General features: G+C 42.3%; 1 protein-coding gene across 1 annotated transcript in view; it reads right to left on the reverse strand.

Moving 5' to 3' along the window:
* The window catches only part of numbl (NUMB like endocytic adaptor protein), a 185,156-nt gene that overhangs the window by 17,848 nt on the left and 146,965 nt on the right, over window positions 1-20,343 (reverse strand). The window contains exons 5-7 of the mRNA XM_039768123.1: window positions 16,491-16,631; window positions 8,693-8,897; window positions 2,215-2,484 (exon numbers count right to left, since the gene is read on the reverse strand). Coding sequence (XP_039624057.1) covers window positions 2,215-2,484; window positions 8,693-8,897; window positions 16,491-16,631 — 616 coding nt within the window. The remainder of the gene's footprint in view (window positions 1-2,214; window positions 2,485-8,692; window positions 8,898-16,490; window positions 16,632-20,343) is intronic.

A 20,343-nucleotide genomic window follows, 5' to 3' on the forward strand; every position in this document is an offset into this window, starting at 1 on the left:
GCAGATAGATGGGCATTTCTGGGAAGTGATGAACTGCTTGTTTGCTTGGGGGTTTGCCAACCGGATTCCAAGCTGTTTTCTCGTGCGGTGGGTGTGCCAACGAGCTGTACCAGTGCATTTTCTCCAACCTGATCTGACCCGATTTTTTTTCAGGGTAGGTCATGGACTAGTTGGAATGAATCACTGAGGATGTTAGACAAGATAACTGGCCTTCACAGGAGCTCACCACTGACTACATTCGACTTGCTAAGATTATGCAAATAAAGACTACATCTGAATATCACTGGAAAAGATGTCAAATACGGCATGGCCTTTAAGTTATGGTCTGTTTAATTTTGCAATTGTAAATGTAAACTGTAACAAGTGATCTGCTTTATGGAAGACACTTACCAGGAAAATCACAATGCATTATAACATATGGTATGATTGTGATACAATATTATCTCAATAGGATATTATCATCACAATGATATTATCATGATATTGAATTCTAGGGTAGGGAATTGGGGGTGGGGCGACCATCTAACAATCACTTTCTGTACTTTTTTCTAATTAAATTTATTCATGTGAAAAATAGTAAAGTTCTAATCCACTGTTACTAGATTTCCACTTTAATCCCCAATTTCAACCAGTTATCTATGGTAACCCTCTGCCATAAAGTTATTTAAACCAGCAGGCAGCCTGATAGTGGTGGTGCAGTACAGACACACTGGAAATTGATCAGATTTTATCCTTAAGGCTTCCCAATAATTGGCTTTGATTCCTTAATGGCCCTCTAATCAATTACTGGATCATATAAAGCACATCAGCTTTATTAAAATGAGTGTGTGTTTTTTTTTAGGATTTAATAAACAATGAAGAGTTTATCTAAACGCTAGAAGTGTCAAGATTGCAGTTTTTGCTGTGTAGATGCCACACGGGCTGGACGGACATCCCGGCCAGGAAAGGAAGCAGACTCGGAAGGAAGAAATAGACGGACAGCCCCTATAGAAGCAGAGAGATCGCTAGGGAACTGTTATTCCCCCAGCACGCTAGATGGCAGCAATCCCAGATATCCGCACCAAGTGGGAAGCCAGCAGGGCATGTTGGGAAATGCAGTCTGACAGGGCAGCCCTGCTGGGGTCATGAAGTGCCGCAAGAGGGCGTGCCAGGGAAACAAGCTCTCTGCTCAAATAATAGACTTCCATGTGACCCGGAAGTAATTCTATCGGGCAATCGCCCTGGCACCGGAAGTACTCCTGGGTCTGTAAAAAAAGGGGCCGCACTCCCTTACTCAGGCGAGTCGGAGCTGGGTGGTAGAGAGGCAACACTTGACTGGAGGAGGGCAGTGCGGTGGCGAGAGAAAAAGACCAGCGTTTTGTGTGTATTGGTGAGATTTTGGAGGCATTTCAATAAAACCTTTGTTCATTTTTGATAAAGGACTGTGTTTTGGTGATGGTGTTGGGGGTTTGGGGCTCACTGACACCCGTGGTTTATCACGGCTGTTACTTTCATTTTTGTTATTTTTGTAATTTATTCCTAACTACCTCACCTACTCCCCTCCCGCTCCCCAGCTAAATGCACCCGGTTTGTCACCTTTCTCTGGTCTTGGGGACTTTTTTTTGCTAGCTTGTAGATTTTTTAATCTCTGATCATTTTTTTTTTCACATTTTGTTTAGGTGTTTTAAATGTACAGCCATGTTGTTTCCTGCTGCCAATTTTGGTTGCCTTGTTTTTTGGTTATTATTTATATATTTTTTATTTGTAATAATAAAAATATTTTAGATAATTTATTTAATTTAGTTTTTGCATTTAACTGTTTCTCTTTCAAGCATTTTCCTGTATGTCAATCATTTTGACGTTTTCCTCCTACCTTTGAATTGTGTCAGTTCCGGTTTATATTTTGTTGTTTATCCGTACGTTGAGCCCAAGGGAGGAGGGCCTCTCAACGCTGCTGGTGTTTAGCTTACTGGACTGCTAGCTGAGGCATATATAAGGGGCCAGCCAGCCAGCCGTTTACTTTGTGCATTCGTTGTTTGCCTCCCTTTGTGATTCACCTTTTTTTTTTTTAAAAATCTTGTTATTTGACAGCTCACTTCTCCCTTTTTGGGTCCTGCCATTTCAGGATTGCTTTTGAGAGTTTAGGCCTTTCATGAAGCCTTTATGCCGGAATTACAAACCTTTCTTTCGCCCTTTATTTTCATAGAGATGTTCAGTGAAGGAGGACTAGCTCACCTGGATTTTTCACTTGGAAGTCTGTCTTGCGCTGCAGTGTGGATGGCAACTCGTTAAGCCTCAGGGAGAGCTGTCTCTTGAATGGTGAATTCTTCTGGCTGAGCGCTGGGAACCCTCGGAAAGAGCCCTGCCGCACAAGCTGCTCGATGGGTGCGTGCCGGCGTGGGATGGCATGCTGGTAACCCCCTTCTGATTTGTCAACAGGGGATGCAGCCCCTTCGGGGGGTGAGCCATTATCCAGGGGCAGTGGGGTGCAAGTGGTGGAGATCTCTGAAGGGAAGTAAAACAACACCAAAAAAATAAATAAAAAATCAATCTATTTGTATGGAATAAAGATGCAGTTAGGAAACAATTACTCAGTATTTTGAATTTGGTTATGCAATGTATATAAAAAAAGGCTTCAAGAGAATGCTAAGTAAAATCTGTAGGAGCAGCATCAAGAGAAGGACCAAGAAGCAGACAAAAACAGACAGTACTGTCATTTATTTGTTTCCACATCAAGCACTGTGAGAAATCGTCTTTATTTGTGAAAGTTGTTTTTATTTCACGTGTCCTGATCCCTCTCTTCTGATGATGGTGATCATGATAAATCAGACATTAAACAAATGATGATGGGCTTTACTGCAGTGGGCTGGCCCCCTGCACGGGGTTGGTTTCCTGCCTTGCACCCTGTGTTGGCTGGGATTGGCTTCAGCAGACCCCCTGTGACCCTGTAGTTAGGATATAGCAGGTTGGAGAATGGATGGATGATGGGCTTTATTGATTTTCATACATGCTATATAAGTGACCGTACTTCTAAACTTTTTATTATTATGCTGTCTTAAGGAATTGTTCTGTTCTGTGTATTGTATTGTATTGACCCCCTACTTTTGACACCCACTGCACGCCCAACCTACCTGGAAAGGGGTCTCTCTTTGAACTGCCTTTCCCGAGGTTTCTTCCATTTTCCTACAAGGTTTTTATTGGGAGTTTTTCCTTGTCTTCTCAGAGAGTCAAGGCTGGGGGGCTGTCAAAAGGCAGGGCCTGTTAAAGCCCATTGCGGCACTTCCTGTGTGATTTTGGGCTAGACAAAAATAAACTGTATTGTATTGTATTGTGTCCCAGTTTGGGACTTTGAAAATCTGCTCATCAGAATGCCACTTTCGCCTGACATCCAGAACTGTCACTCAGTACAATAAAGTTTGCCTTTCACGTCTGTTATTCCCTAACATTTGTTATTACTGAATAGCTTTGCAAGTTCCATTTCATGAAAATTACAAAAGGGGTTTTATTTAACTATTTTTTTATTTAGGTTATGTTAAATGGCAATTGCAAATTGTCACAGTGTGTGTATGTGTATGAGTGAGAGTGGACCCCGTGATGGACTAGTATGCCACCCAGGCCTGTTTTCAGCCTTTTGCCTGGTAAGATAGCCTTTGGCCCCTGAAATGTGCTGACAAGGTTCAAGAACCCACCTATTGAACTCCATTGAGGGCTACAGTGCCTGCACAGTCCTTGAACACACCTGACTAATATTCAGCATGTACATTTTCTAACTCAACCACTGCTTCGTAGACTATAGTTCTGCATAGCAGTATATACAAAAATCATGGATTGATTCTTACATTAAAAAAATATATATATATGAGGTCCAGTGCAAGAACTAATGACATCAACCATCTTGGGAATGAGAATTGCTGAAGCTTAGTCCCAAATAACTGCAGCCCACTGACACTGTAGTAATAAATGACCACAAAGAGCCAAAATGATCAAAATCATACAGACGCACATGATGAATTTGCTTCATTCTGTTTCCTATGCGTCAGACTTCACTGTCTGCAGACTGCAGGACGAGGTCTTCCTCTTGTTTAACTCTTTCAGGGCTGATGTCGACTTTTTGTCAAAAGGATGAGTTGACAATGGTAATCAACTGTAAACTGTGACAAAACCAACTGTTATGTTTTAGTTGGACTCTCGCTGCTAGAAGGAAAGTTGGCTTCATTGGTTTGGCCGAAATTTCCTGCGCTCGTGTGAGTAGTAAGGTGCAAACAAGAGCAAAAATGGCACTGACATAATGGCGAGAGAGCAAAGAGAATGCGTAAAGCAAAATACTCTGTGGATGAAGTTGTGCCTATTATCTCTGAACTGGACTATGACTTGTCGGACTATGATTTTGATACAAGTGATCGAAAACGAATGTGAGGTGCTAGCTTCAGCTGACTGGTCCCCACCTAATTGTGGTGCCGAACAGGTTCATGTAGCTGACACACCTACGGCAATGTTCGCCAGGAGGACTGCCACTTAACAATGATAAGAGGTAGAAACCAGATTGCAATGCACAGCAACCAGTGAAGACAGCCTGGCACCAAGCCTGCCGCACATTCTTGGGAAACTGGCAGCCACAGCATGCAACAACAGACGTTTTATGCTGATTTCTGTGTGAAACCATTGATTTTCAGAAACTATGTTCTTTGGAAAAAATATTCAGCCCTCTAAGAGTTAAAATTACGACACTCGTTTGAAAGAATGCCAACGCTGCTCATCCGCTGGAAGTCTTCAGAAGGCTGCTGCTCACTTCCTGTTGTGGGGGCTGTTCTAGGTGGCTATTGCAGTCGGCTACAGTGGCCAGTGGTGAGGTCATTCTAGGCAAAGGCTCTTCTGCTTCTGCCAGGGTTCTGCCTCTGGTGTCCTGAGTTCATTGTTAGGTCTATTTATGTAGTTATTTTTACTTCCATGTAAATTGAAAGTTTGGTGATAGAGATAAAAATTTGCTATATTTCCATTATCTAAAGTGACTAACAAAAGAGGCCAACATAATCGAGTTATACCAAGCGGGAGGACTGTTTGGAAACAAATGCAAAAAAAAACAAAAAAAAAAAACAAAGTTGCAAAATTGATCATCACAAGTGAGCTCAACATCCACATATTTAAAGAGCGAACCTACAAAGACCTAAGGCAGAAGGTGGCATGGCTCTACCTATCTTTCAATTTTATTACTGGGCAGCAAATATAAAAGCTATAAAAACCTGGACATGGACACAAATAGATGAACATACACAGGCTTGGTTGGCAATAGAAATAAAATCCTGCAGTATCTCTATATATAATCTTCATTTGGATCTTGATCTTTGTTTGTCCGCGAATGAATTAGAAGAAGAAGCACTAGGTGGCAGTAGAGAGACAGCTAAAACATAGGCATTGCATTAAGAATCTCCTCCAGGCTTATACTACTGAAGACTGTAGTACGCCAGTCACACCTCAAAACACAGACATTCAAACTAAACAAACTGTTGTGCTTTAAATTAAATAAAGAGATCTTCATTTAGATCTTGATCTTTGTCTGTCTGCGAATTCCACGCATGCGTAGACCACCTTCCAGTTTAGTACGTTGTTGTTACTCACGGATGTCAATAATGTGCTGGAATAACGAAAGGGGTGGTGGACGCTGGTTAGCTCCTGAGGCCTGGTTAGAGAATGAGATTGGCGAAGATAAAAGGTACGTGCCTACGTAACATATGAATGAAAGAAAGACAGTGGAGAAAATGAATGACAACGTAACAGCACACTCCGGAAATTATTATTGTTACGTTGTAGCCGGCGAGTGCTGCGCATCTCACAGTTGTACCGTGGCTTGCTCACATGTCAGTGAAGTGATCTCTATTTATGCTTTAAAGAGCCTGGATACCTATGTGTCCCCCTTTTATAACCATTGCTCCGTGTATATTGCCTTACTCTTTGGATTGCCACAAAGCAACCTGTGAGATTGGAGAAAGGTTGAGAAGACATCGTGAGAGGAAACAACAGCATCGTGAAAACGAGACGGACTGTGAACGGACAGAAGCTGAAATGCTCCTACACCACCACATAATTATGATTCGGACAGTGATTCCGAGTGGGCCGTTCCTATCGAATCAATATCAAAGGGTTTTCTTTTGTAATTTTGTTTCCCTTATAAAAAAATCATAATGCTGTGCGATGAAGGGCCCAGTTCACGACTGGCAGCCACATTTAAACAGGGAGCCCTTCACAGACAACTTGAACACACGCAACGTAGTTGGGCGCACATTACTAATATTTTTATATTTGTTGCTTTGTACTACAATAAATGCAAGTTATCGCCAATATACTAACAACCAAATTGTGCATCACTCACTCAGAATATGGAACAAATGTAGGAAGCGTTTTAAGATAGAGAATCTTTTATCTGTGGCACCTCTGCACAAGAACGTCCTTTTTCCACCCTCTCAAACATATGCAGTTTTTAATATCTGGAATACATTTGGGATTAAATCACTTAGAGATCTGTACACAGACAACGTCTTTGCATCCTACGAACAATGACACTCCAAAACTAACTTTCCAGCAAGACATTTCTTTTACTACTTTCAAATCGGAAACTTTGTTAAACAGAACCTGCCCAATTTCCCTCACCTCCCACCTACCTCTATGCCGAAAAAAATATTGCTCAGTCTCGAGGCCTCAGACAGCATTTCTGTAATATATAAAACCATTTTACAGTCCTTTCCTTTCAAAGATCCAAGAGGACAGTGGGAGAATGTTTTGGGCCGGCACCAAATTAATATCATTCTAGACCAAAATCTTTAAGTGCCTCTCAGACAGCCTGGGTGTCACAATCCCTCCAAATCCATTAACAGCTGTGTGGTGGGCTCCCAGATGGGCTTCAAGTGGAGACTGTAATGGCCTTTACTACACTATTGGCATGTAGACTTGTTATGCTCAGCTGGAAGAATCCTAACTCACCCCTTTTTACGTCAGTGGGTAACTGGTGTTATATATTATTTGAAACTGGAAAAAAATCAAATTCTCACTTTTTCAAAACCTGGAATCTGATCAATAACATTTCAGAATAAGCTTTTAAAGCACCGAGGAAGCAGATTCGCTCGATTTCTTTTCATCCATTTATCATTGTTCACTTATTAATTCATCTACTTACTTATTTTTACTAGCTTTAAGTTTTACTCTGCTGGCTTAGCTCTCTTTTTCAGGGGTGGGGGTTGATTTGTTTTCGACCTTATGTTTGTAAAAAACTGCTTTATTTGTATGGAATGTTGTGTGATTTTAATAAAACCAATAAAATAAAATAAAAAAAATAATAATAAAAAAAAAAAAAACAAGTGAAGAGCTCAGAACAAAATACGAGTTACGATGCCTGGGTTACAAAAAACCTAACAGCTAATATCAGAGAGAAATTCACCAAACACATTGAGTCAGATTTAAAATGGAGGTGGGCAGCTTACTTCACCAGCTAGGAGTTACACATGAAGAGTCTGGGCTGAGATTAGAAGCTACGCAGAAGTTCATCATCAGCAGACTTGAGTGGTTGGGAAGGAGCACAGCACCTCACAAGGGTCTCCATACTGTATACATACTACAGGTACTACTCTGTAGGCAGCTATCAAGGATGTGAACTTAATGTGTGCCACTCAGGGAGCCAATGTAGTGATCTAAAAAGAGGGCTGCTACGTGCCCACCATCCTAGGTGAACACCAGACAAGCCACTGCATTTGGAATTATCTGCAGCAGCCAGTGACACAAGTCGGTACTCCTTCCAATTAGAAGTTGTAGTAATTCACATGTGACAAGAGGTGCCAAAGCGTTTTGAGTCATCTGCAGAGACTTGGTGACACATCTCAGTACTTCTGCAGGTAGAGAGTTGCAGTTGTCCAGAAGACCAAAGGCTGGACTAGGACTCTGTCTGATACGGTCTGATCTAGCAAATGGGGTTTAGAGTGAATCTGCAAGACCAGCAGACAGTTGCACCGTAGTCAGTGAAGGACAGCTAGTAATCGATCAGCACCCCAAGGCTGCGTACGGACTTGGTGGGTGTTAGTAATAACGAGACAAGCTGAACAAAAAAGGGGTACTGAATAGACAGGTGAGCCAGGATAACAAGACGGTCCATCTTTGCCTGGTTAAGCTGGAAATGGTGTTCCTTTATCTAGGTAGCAGTATCAGTTGATACCACGTGGTCCTCCTCTGGAGGGAACGACAGACACAGCTGTGTATCATTGGCATACCACAGATAAGAGAAACAGTGGGACAATTCAATAAGTTAGGTTCAGATTCTGATTCTGCAATGTTCAAAATGTAGAGAGAAGTTGATTTTAGCATTTTATCTGTACGTATGTGTGTGTGTGTGTGTGTGTGTTCTTATAGAAAATCAAAACTGAATATCACATCTTAAACTTACAATTTTCTTTGGAAAATTCTGCAGCTTTTTGTGTGGATGATTACATCTTAGCAAAGATAGAACAATTTAGAACAAGCAGTTTAACAAGATATCTGCCCAAAACAATGAGACCTATGTGCAAAGATGACTTTGGTAAAAATTGGCCAATCTTTATTAAACAAGCTGAATCCTGTTGGTCTTGCTAGAGGAGTCCCGGCCTACTGTTTGTGCTCTAGTTTGACCAGGTCCTGATCCACGTATCCTTTAAAAATGGTTTGCCCACTTTCACGTGGCACCCACTTCCCTTACCTTTCTTCTTGTCAGGCATCTGTTTGGCGACCTCTTCATTTCCGCTCTGCTGGGAACTGGAGGTCACCCGGAATGAACCCTCTCGGACAAAACTGGTGCGGCTTGCGTCGAAGGAGGCCGTCACTCCGCACTCCTTTTCTCGTTTCTGCTTGCGCTCCAGACAGGCGGCAAAGGCACAGCCCACAGCATGGCTCAGCCGCTCTCCCTGTTGGTGGGGAAACAAAACATCATAGCGTTGGTGGGCAGATAACACCCAGATATCCAAAATCTATGAAGGGAAAAAATAAAATGACGGCACACTACATTAAAGAGAACAAAACACTAGGAAGAGAAACCATGGAAGCAGCAGCTTGTTACCCATTGCCTATCATTTTGAGTCAAAACAGCATTGCAACAAGAGCAGAATGTTCAAAATGTGAGTGGTCCAGATTGAGAATTCACACACAATAAGGTAAGCTACGACCCCCCAGCCCATAGTATTGTCACAGAAATGCTTTGACATTTGTAATAAAACTCAGGGCGTTTGCTTGGTGTGGGCAGCATTGCACTGGGGGTCCTTTGAACACTGTGTTTCTGATCTGGCACTGTGTACTGCCTGTGTGAGAACAAGCGAGCTATTTAAGAGACAGGTGGTGGGTTTGCATGTCGCGACTAACTTCAGACAGCCTCTGCGTGAGCTGTGGTATCATCTCTGGAGCTTCGGTGCAAAGTAAATACCAGTTTATCTCCATGTACATGAAGGCCACACTCACCCCTTATGTTTGGTTCCAGCAAAATCAGAACATGCCACAAAGTAAAAAACTATGATATGACCCGGAGGTGGGCAGTGGGACACCTGCTGGAAAAGCCTGGTTAAGAATGGTACATCCTCGGATGTAAAATTGATAAGATGAGTTTATTATTTTTGGTATATAGTGCCTTGACTAGTGCGCATTGGACAATACCATCAGAGCACAGTGACAGAATGAACTCATTCATTGAAGGCAGAGAGAGTTAGCATCACCCACTTCTCTGGCATGCTATGATCCACAGATTTATCACATTATTATTCATTGTGAGGTGGTGCCAAGCTGGCCGGAGCCTGGCACTGGGCAGATCAGAAAAAAGGAAAAAAACAATAGAGCCACACAGGGAGCAGAAAAAGTATTACATGTGCCAGTGTCGGAACACAAGGACAGCTAGGAAGCAGCATTCCCTATATATGTACCGTGTGCCTCAGAAAGGCAATGGGCAGGGGCACCAGTATGTAAGAGACAGGAAGAGATGGAGACATGTAGTGACCCAAAAGAATGACCCGGCTACTGGCAGGGAGGCATAATGCTCTCTATGCAAAGCGAGAGGGACAAGTTTAAAAAAAAAAAAAAAAAAGCAGGGTTAACCACTAGAGGGCGCTTCCAGGAAGAGTGTTTGGTGCCATAGTGCCCCTCGCGTAGTGCAGGAAGCTAGATAGCTGCTTTGGAGATGTGATCCTTTAAGGCCACTAGAAGGGTTAAGAGCTGCCAGGGAGGGTTCAGTGCTAGTGTCGCTTGAGTAAATGAAAGGCCACCCCTGTTCCTGAACATGATTATGCCATAAGCCAGGGAGGAGAGGTTGGAGGGCAGTAAAATGGCAGAAGGTAGAGAGACATTAGAGAGGTGAGCTGAGCAGCCCTGCAGTGGTCAAGTGGACGAGCCACTCCCGAACAGTTAGATAACGGTTAGATGTCCAATAGGGGCATCAATCACTTTCTTCGACCCTTCTTTATTTTTCGACTTTGCACTGCTCTCTGTGTTCATCCTCCTCTGTTAATTTTGGTCTCCTTTAATGTACCCGTGGTTTTCAATTTTCTAAATCATTTACCTATGGGATTAGCTAGAAATTCAAATTGGAGAAAATGCATAATTCATTATTTCTTTTATAATTAATTTGTTGAAATGGTCATGAAATATTTATCAGGGGGTTCAAGGCCAGAATCCCTTTGGCCCAATGGCTACACCTAAACACTTGGCATTGGGTTCAAGGTGGGAACCAAACATGACCAGGGTGCCAATCCATTATTTTGATGATCTTTTTCATTTAAATTATTGTTATTTTTTATTAGTGTTGCTGTTATAATCATATTTTGCACAAACATTAGGAAGTTTTTCTTCACACAAAGAACAATAGAGATATGGAATAAACTACCAAGTTGTGTTGTAGACAGTAAGACTTTAGGGACTTTCAAAACTCGACTTGATGTAATTTTAGAAAAAAATTAAGTGGACAGGACTAGCAAGCTTCGTTGGGCTGGATGGCCTGTTCTCACCCAGATTGTTATAACGTTCTCTCTCTCTACAATAATCTACATCTGTAATGATAAAAATAATAACAGCACTACTACTGAAAGTAACAATAATAGGAATAACATAAAGAACAACCTAACAATAGTTAACAGATGTTTTGACTGTCTCCACACTTTAAAGCTTATGTCACTTTATCCCTTTTAGACTTTGCTATATCAGCTCAAAATTTTCCCTACCAAAGTTAAACTTAACAATTATAGTTTTTGCATTCGTGCCCTGGGAAAGCAATGAGAATTGCCAAATATTAGGACCTAGCAGTTCAATCACTTCTACACCCTGAATGTTGTCCTGGTTATTAGAAAATACTAAATCCAGAATAGGCATCACCTTGCACTGATCTTTACATACTGTGTTAAAAGCGGTCACTGGTTACATCTAAATCAGCTCTTGTGTGAGTTCATATTGGGGGTAGTTAAAGTCTCCCATGGCTAAAATAGCCCTTTAAAAAAATGTGCATTGATATTATGGTCTGCATTAGGGGGTCCATAATAAAGTAAGGCCTCTAACACATTCCAGGCTAATCCAGAATTCCTCACTAAGATGTGGCAAGTCATCGAGTTGAAGAAGAGATGCATTTAAATTCTGTTTTTACATAAATGGCAACCATCTACCTTTTCTTTTTTTGTCTATTCTTCCTAAAAAACATGTAAACATCTATGTCTGAGGCGGGCAACAACAGTCCTGAAGTTTTACGTTCCAACCCAATTGCTTAATTAGAAACCAAACCTTGCCAGCCTCAGACTTTATTTAATTTTATAGTTTGTTAGTCTGCAATGTTAGGTTCTTATATCGTAGATTTTTTCATTACCATGGGTATTATTCAAATGATTTCTTAAAATGGATATCATTTTCAGTCTGTTACATTTTTCTGTTAAATGTTTTATTAAACCAGTGGATGATGAACCCACACAGGTGTACATGGACACAAGTTAGATGGAGAACTGCTGGTTCGTTTGACATTTGCATCTTATTGCCAATAAGGAGCCATCAAAAAGTGATGCAACTGCTTTACATTGAAATAAGAAGTTAAGGGTGGGGAACCGTCACAAGCGAGACCACTAAAATGAAGCATCAAAATGTCACTTGAGCAATAAATGCTTCATCAGCAGTAATTGACCTGACACTAAGAAACTGGAATAAAAACCTGCAGCCACCAAGGCCCTCCAGGACCTGCTCTGCCCACCGCTGATCTATGTTATACTCATCACCATCTTTGTATTTTTAGCCCAGCTTCTGTTATTGCTATAATATCATAATTCTGCTCAGCTACATACAACTCCAACTCACTTGCTTTAGTTTTGATACTTTGATACGTTAAGGCAAACAATTTTAACTCTTTGAGGGCTGAATATTTTTTTCTGAAAAGCACACAATGCACTGGTTTCACATATAAATCAACATAAAATATCTATTGCTATGTGCTGTGGCTGCTGTTGGCGCCTGCTTGGCATCTCTGGCAGCAGTGGCAGCGCAGGGGCGGCTCGATGGCCAGTAGAAATGCACGGTGGGCCAGCTACCTCTCTGTCTTCACACAGCATTTGTGGTGTGACGCAATATGGCTTGTACCTCTTGTCATCATAAGTGGTGGTCCCCCTAGGTGAACGCTGCTATAGGCGTATCAGCTCCACGAACGTGTTCAGCACCACGATCAGCTGGGGACCGATAGGCTGATGCTGGTACCTCACTTTCGTCCAGATCACTTGGAGTTCGAAAAGTCAGAGTCCAATTCAGTGATAATACGTAAAATGTGCGTGGAGAATTTTGCTTTGCACATTTGCTTTAGTCTCGCCAGATGTCGATGCCATTTTAGAGGCTGGTTGCTCTTCGCTACTCACGGCCACGCAAGGAATCAAGGTCAAATCAACAAAGCTACATGACTTTCTTTCAAGCAAAGAGAGTTGAACTAAAAAGTAAGAGCGAGTTCTGTTGCAGTTTACGGCCGATTACCGTCCTGTACCCCTGAATTTTGACAAAAGTCGACATCAGCCCTGAAAGAGTTAAATACGTAACTTGTTTTACTTTTGCACTTTAACTTTGGGCTAGAATTTACATTTCTATGCATATTTGTTCTTACACTATTTTTTGTCCCCTCGTGTGAAGTTCCAAACCTGGCCTGTCCTAAACTCCCTGCCCCTCCGTTCCCAAGTGTACACAATCCTCGACTACCCTACTTATACACTTTTCCAACACACTGGTTCAACTGTTGCCTGTCACAGCAGAGCAGGTCCCATTTGTTCCAAAAAGAGTCCCCATAAACCAATACCCTTTGAGCCACGCATTAAGCCTTCAGATTTCCTCAGTCTTACCTGGATTGGCGTGTGGCACATGAAGAACTTTGGTCAAGACTACCTTATCAGTTCTGCTCCTCGGCGTGGTGGATTGCAGAACTGACAGGCTGCTCCAATGCATGCCATTTGTTCCAGCATGAACAATGACAACTGGATCTAGCCCTGCTCCCACCAAGAGTCTATCTAAGCTATCAGCAAGGCCTCCTACCTGTGTACCTGAACGGCAACACGCTGCACGAGACTCTGTCTCTGGAGCACTCCTCAATTCCTCTAATGATTGAGCCTCCTACTATAACAACTTGTCTCTTTCTGGGGGCTCCTCATGTCTGCTTACCACCTCAGAGTTTTCAGAGTCACCATCCACCTTCCAGGTCTGGGTCTTGATACTCCTGGGATGGTGTTGACCCTTTGCCTTGTGCCCATGTGTGGTGTTATGGGTCCACAGCTTGCTCACCAAAGGCCATTTATTTAAATTGAATAAATAATCACTGTGCTCGCGGCTTAGTGAGGGGGTGTAGTGGCCGTAGCAAGCCACGGGGCGATCTGCGGTGTGGGCGTTTCTCACCTAGTTCACAGGTGGGTGACTGCCCACATCTGTGATTGCTCCTGTGGCTAATGTGCTGCAGCTGCTATGGCCCTCTCAATATATAAAGAAGCACGAGTCGTTTAGAAGGGACATGAGAGAGAACAAAATGGAAAAGAAAAGAAAGAAAGGACAGAGGTTGCAGGAAGCAGGAAGCAGGAAGTGTGCGCACAAGTTGGTGCAGGAGAGCGAGCAAGCGAGTGGGCAAGCGAGCGAGCGAGCGAGAGTTAGGCTCGCAGGCAGCTGGACAGTGAGCCCTAGCGGGGTGGTTGGCCGACACCTGAGGGCTGTAGATAGTGGTCACTCCCGCTGAGCATTTTATGAAGAGCGGAAGTGACGGGAAGAAAGATGGCTGGCCGCGTGAGGCCGAGAAGGCTGCGGGAGTCGGGAGGCTTAGGCGGTGAACTCCCTGGCATGAGCGTCCTGGTCATCAGGGAAGCCAAGTCTCGGTCTGGAAGGGGCAGAACTGAAGCCAGGGATTGGGACGCCACCATATCAGTAGTGGAAAGAAGGACAGCTGCAGGTAGAGTGACTCCCCTTGTAACGGTTGTCACATATTATGTTTTTTGTGTACTTTTAAGCTAGATCCGCCTCTTGCTTCTTTCAGAGGGGTCCTAGAAAATAACTTACTGGGGATATCTCTTTAAGGGGAGTTGGGGGGCCAAACTACGCCTGTGGGTCCTTGCCATACGGTACGTTGGTGTGACGTAAAGGCTAACTGACTTTAAAAAAGCAAGGAGGCGTGTATGGAAAAAAAAAAAAACAACAACAACAACAAGAAAAGAGTCGGAGTAGAAGGTGAAGAAGAGAAAAGGAGCCGTGAAGAAGAGAAAAGGAGCTGTGAAGGCGTATAACAAGGAGCTGCAAGCAGTAAAGCAATCAAGACAAACTCTGGAATAAGGACTGCTGGGTGCACGGATAGGTTATCCTTTTAACCTAAAAGGACCTTCGGAGTTCACGTCTTGTCTTGGCTGTATTGAAGCAGGCGTCGGCCATGGACGAACGCTAGCGCGGAGACTCCTGGGTGTGACGGATTTTCATCCCTCCTCAAAAGAACTGACACTAAGCCGGTGAGATGTCTTCTTGTCATCCGAAGTTCAGTAAAAGTCGCAGCGGCATCACTTCAGGATTGGTCGCTAGTGCTACTGCAGTTTTCCCTGGCCAAGTGAAGATAAACTATTAAACAAAGTTAATTGAAAAGGGACTGGGGTACATTGCGGGGACTGTATGTATGCATCCGTTGGTTATTTATATATAAGTGTAATATAGATCTATGTAATTGGGAAGATATGTGGGTTATTTAGAAATAGGAGGTGTCTTTTTTCATTTTTTTCCTTCTTTCTTTCTGGCTTTCTTGCTTTATTTGCTGCTGCTGCGCCCAAATTCTGGGTAATATATGAGAGTGTTCAAGGGGTTTGTATAGATATAGTGGTTATAGGAATTGTTTATAGGGGGTTTATTATTGTTTAAGATATAATATATATTCTTTTTGTGATTGATGAAAAGATTGATTGGGTGATTATTTCCCTAGTATAAATTCACAAAAGTACATTTCATCTGTGAACTCCAAATTGAGGCTTAGGTTCTGTCGGTAGCCGTTCCTGATCGAATTATTTTTTTTTTCCTAACAGTAGGAGATATTTTGTGTGTGAGGGCTCCTCATCCAACAAAAAGGGGAGTTTGCTACACCCTGTTGCGAAGCCTGGACAGGGAGAAGCAGGGGAGTCACCAGTTAAAAGAAGACACCGAGCTTGTCGTTTGTTTTTAAAGACTGCTTCCTATAGAACGTTTCAACCTCGTTTTTAAAGGATTGTTTTTTTTGTGTATTTTTAACCTCTTTTATTGGATCATTAATTTAAGTAAGATTTTTGAAAGCACTGCACTTTGTGGACGCTTTGTTTTTGATTTGTTGACTATTTTAATAAAAGCACTTTGCACATTTGTACCATCCCCTTGCTATGTTGTTGCCTCCACTGTCTAGTTCATCAGTAACATTACCGACGGTGTTGGGTTGAAGGGCTCCCGAACAGCGGACGGGAGCGTGGAGCCAAACCCGCATCGTCACACCATGTCAGACTGAGACCCACCTATCTCTACCTATCTTCTGCACCACTATCTCCATTAAGGACACCCGGGCCAGGTTCACCAACAACACAGGCTGGCCACCTCCTCTCACCAGTTCAGAAACCCTGAGCTCAAAGTGCTGCATAACATAAATGCATGAAAAACAAAACAGATTGCATCAAAAACAACAGGGCTTGATTAAAACATTCACATGGAAAAATAACCAAAAAGAAAGAATCAATAAAAAATAAATACTGAACAAAAGAAAGCCCTGCTTGAATGATAACAAGTCATGTGACCGACAGCAGGCATGGTGACTGTAAAGAACACAGTGGTGTGAAATGTCACTAAGAAAATAGGAACAACTACAAAATGAAGTAATGAAAAATAATAACAATAAAACAAAAATAACATGAATGAATGTAATAAATATAATGTTTTCATGGCAGCCAAAGCTCAAGAAGATTGCGATGTGTCCCCCTTGGCCCTGGACCCCCACATCCCCCTGCCCCTAGGAATCCCAGGCTCTCCTCTATACTCACCGAGTCCTTGACGGCCATGAAGCAGTGGCAGATCCAGCGGCGCGTGGTGCCATCTCGGCAGATGTAGGAGAAGGCTTTGTCGTAGTTCCGATCAGGAGCACAGAAAGATACTTTCTCAATGGTCTGGTCAACTATGAGGTCCTACCAAATGTGACAAAAAAGAAAAAAAAAGAACAACATTTAAAATAATGTTATGTGACACTTTTCAGAAGTGAGAACCTAAATGCGTAGAACAAACAAAAAGCTGATCATGGCAGTGCTGAGCTGCCACACTATTGCTAGCTGCAAAGGCTGACCATGTTCATCATGGACGTTATGTTTGTAAATTGTATAGTGTCACTGAGACAGGACCCCTGACTGAGATCTGGATTGAACAGCTTGGATAATGGATGGTAACTCCAAAAATATGCAGCCGATACACAGATTAACAAAATTACTGAAGGAGATCAGGATGAGGTTATAGAAAGGCACTTGAATGTGGATGTGGGCCTCAGGAAGTGGCCAGGACAGGACAGAAGGCCTCACGGTCACCTCCTCACTCTCATGCTGCCGTTTATCATAAGAGCAGGACATTGTAAAATCTGTTTCTTTCAGTCCAGAGTAGAGACATCTTTGATGGGCTGTGGCTTTGGGGTCAGCGTCTCCACTCCACATTTGGCCATTCCTCTTCACACAACACATAAATATATATGAATACTGTTACGCACGTACGCCTTGAGGACAGCTCTCCAATCCACAAGATGGCACTGTGCACTAACGTCTCTTCTCTTCCTCCCTCTACAGCATCGATAACTGACCACCCAACCACCTCTGATGTCACTTCCTATGTCAGTCCCCCTGGATCTGCCTCTTCCTGCCTGTCCTGTACTTAACTGGAGTTGTCGCCATCTTGGACAGTCTGATCTGAGACACGTTTCTTTTGCCAAAAAGCTGCATTCATTTTTTTGCCTTTATAATATAAGGGGTCGCATGTCACCCCAACTCTTCATCTTTGTGTTGTCCTCTTTTACAATACATGTTTACACATTTCAATAAACAGGCATACAAAATCCTTACTTTTCACACGATGAAATCTATTCCCATCTGTCAACCTCTCCCCCCTGAGACGGCCTAGCGGTTGTGTACAGTGCTGAACTTTAAACCCTGAGGCTGTGGGTTCAAATCCTGCTATTGACAATGTGTGACCATGAGCATATTAATTCATCTGCCTGTGCTCCAGTTTGAAAAACAAAAGAAAGGTAAACAATTGTATCTCTAAAATGTTGCAAGTCGCCTTGGATAAAGGCATCAGCCAAATAAAAAGTATTAAAACACAGAAAACATGCCAGCTGCCCTCCAGTCCTCAAATAAAGCTGAATCATATACAGCAAAGTGAACATTTCCATGTTAGCCGCACAACTTTTTTACTTTCAGTATCAAAAAGTATGGCCTAACGGTGAGCACATCACTGATGTTAATGTTGTAAATTGTGCTCTTCAACTAAATATTATTGTAAGGATGGGCAGACATTGTGATTATTTGATAATCTTCTTGTTTGTCGGCATACATTTCACTGTTACTCTTGTATTTCGTATCGTGGAGTGCATTGATGAGCCATAGTATTAGTCAGCCACTCAATACCATGTTCAGCTTGATGCTCAGAAGATGTCATCACTGAAGTTCTTTTTGACATCATCATGGAGTGCAGCACTGTATTTTGCTATCGTAACGATCAATCTGGCATGAGGACAGGAGCACAGGTCAATGTGCACAGACATTTATCTGTCTTTGCTGTGTGTGTATTCTATATCCTGCACTTGACGTTCAGCACATGGAGCTGTTCTTCTTCTTCTTCTTCTTCTTACTATTGGTAACTTCAGCAATGCGCTCCATGCTCAGCAGATGTCATCTCTGTTCTTTTGGGGAGATGTTGTGATTATTTGACGATCTTCTTGTTTGCCGGTGTTGTGATGTAATATTTTGCATATAACTTGATAAATGTTTTGTATGTCTTTACGTGTATTTGTAATTTAGGCGAAGCAATGTAAGTTAGTGTTACTTTTGGCGAGAGGCATTTGTGTTTAAGTTTACGACTTTTCTATGTAATTTTACGACAGGATTTGGGGGATGTGTCTTAAACCGGTTTGATGAGTATTTCTTTGCTAAATTCTTTCACTCACCCCCCACACAAAGCCAGGTTAGCTTAACACATGGTCTCTATGGGGCAGGAGATAAGATGTTCTATTTCACCCATTGGTCTGAGGTATGGCTGTTTGAAATTGGCTTTTCTCAGAGGCCTTCAAGTACCATGATGTCCTATTGGCTGTAGGGGTTGGAGAGAACATCTATAAATGTACGTGCTTAACCTCACATTCTCTCTCTCTAACCAACATATGATGAAGAAGCATCTCTCTTGCTAACCTGTGATGATGTAGAAATATCTTTCTCTTACTGATCTGATGAAGAAGACCATCACACCATGAACTGAAGACAACACAATGAAGAGCACAGCTTCAGCCATTTTGAACAGACATGTGGCTGAAAGCTGAGCACCAATGATGCCTTAACTAGAGACATTAAGTAACTACAAGTCTGTGTGCCACCTGAATTACACATCACCATTTGATCAGGTTGTATGGTTGCCAATATTCAAATGTACTTTGCATTTTGTTATTATTTATTAATATTACCAGTAATACATTATTTTATGTGTAACTTAACTCCTGCTTGTCTTTTTACTACATCTAATTGCCTGAGGTTATAGATATAGAAGGGAAGGTGGCGAGAAGTTATATACAATAATACCTTATAAATAGTGGTAAGTCTGTGAGATTAGGCATTCTAAGGCTACATATTAATAATACAATAGGGGAAAGTAGAGCAATATACAGTGGGATGCAAAAGTTTGGGCAACCTTGTTAATAGTCATTATTTTCCTGTATAAACCGTTGTTTGTTACGATAAAAAATGTCAGTTAAATATATCATATAGGAGACACACACAGTGACATTTGAGAAGTGAAATGAAGTTTATTGGATTTAGTGTGAAATAATTGTTCAAAAAAAAATCAGGCAGGTGCATAAATTTGGGCACCACAAAAAAGAAATGAAATCAATATTTAGTAGATCCGCCTTTTGCAGAAATTACAGCCTCTAAACGCTTCCTGTAGGTTCCAATGAGAGTCTGGATTGTGGTTGAAGGTATTTTGGACCATTCCTCTTTACAAAACATCTCTAGTTCATTCAGGTTTGATGGCTTCCGAGCATTGACAGCTCTCTTTAACTCACACCACAGATTTTCAATTATATTCAGGTCTGGGGACTGAGATGGCCATTCCAGAACGTTGTACTTGTTCCTCTGCATGAATGCCTTAGTGGATTTTGAGCAGTGTTTCGGTCGTTGTCTTGTTGAAAGATCCAGCCCGCGCAGCTTCAGCTTTGTCACTGATTCCTGGACATTGGTCTCCAGAATCTGCTGATACTGAGTGGAATCCATGCGTCCCTCAACTTTGACAAGATTCCCAGTCCCTGCACTGGCCACACAGCCCCACAGCATGATGGAACCACCACCATATTTTACTGTAGGTAGCAGGTGTTTTTCTTGGAATGCTGTGTTCTTTTTCCTCCATGCATAACGCCCTTGTTATGCCCAAATAACTCCATTTTAGTTTCATCAGTCCACAGCACCTTATTCCAAAATGAAGCTGGCTTGTCCAAATGTGCTTGAGCAGACCTCAAGCGGCTCTGTTTGTGCTTCCTCTGCATCACTCTCGCATACAGCATCTCCTTGTGTAAAGTCGCCAATGGTTGAACGATGCACAGTGACTCCATCTGCTGCAAGATGATGTTGTAGGTCTTGGTGCTGGTCTGTGGGT

This window comes from Polypterus senegalus, chromosome 11, assembly GCF_016835505.1.
Source record: "Polypterus senegalus isolate Bchr_013 chromosome 11, ASM1683550v1, whole genome shotgun sequence".
Taxonomy (NCBI): Eukaryota; Metazoa; Chordata; class Cladistia; order Polypteriformes; family Polypteridae; genus Polypterus; species Polypterus senegalus.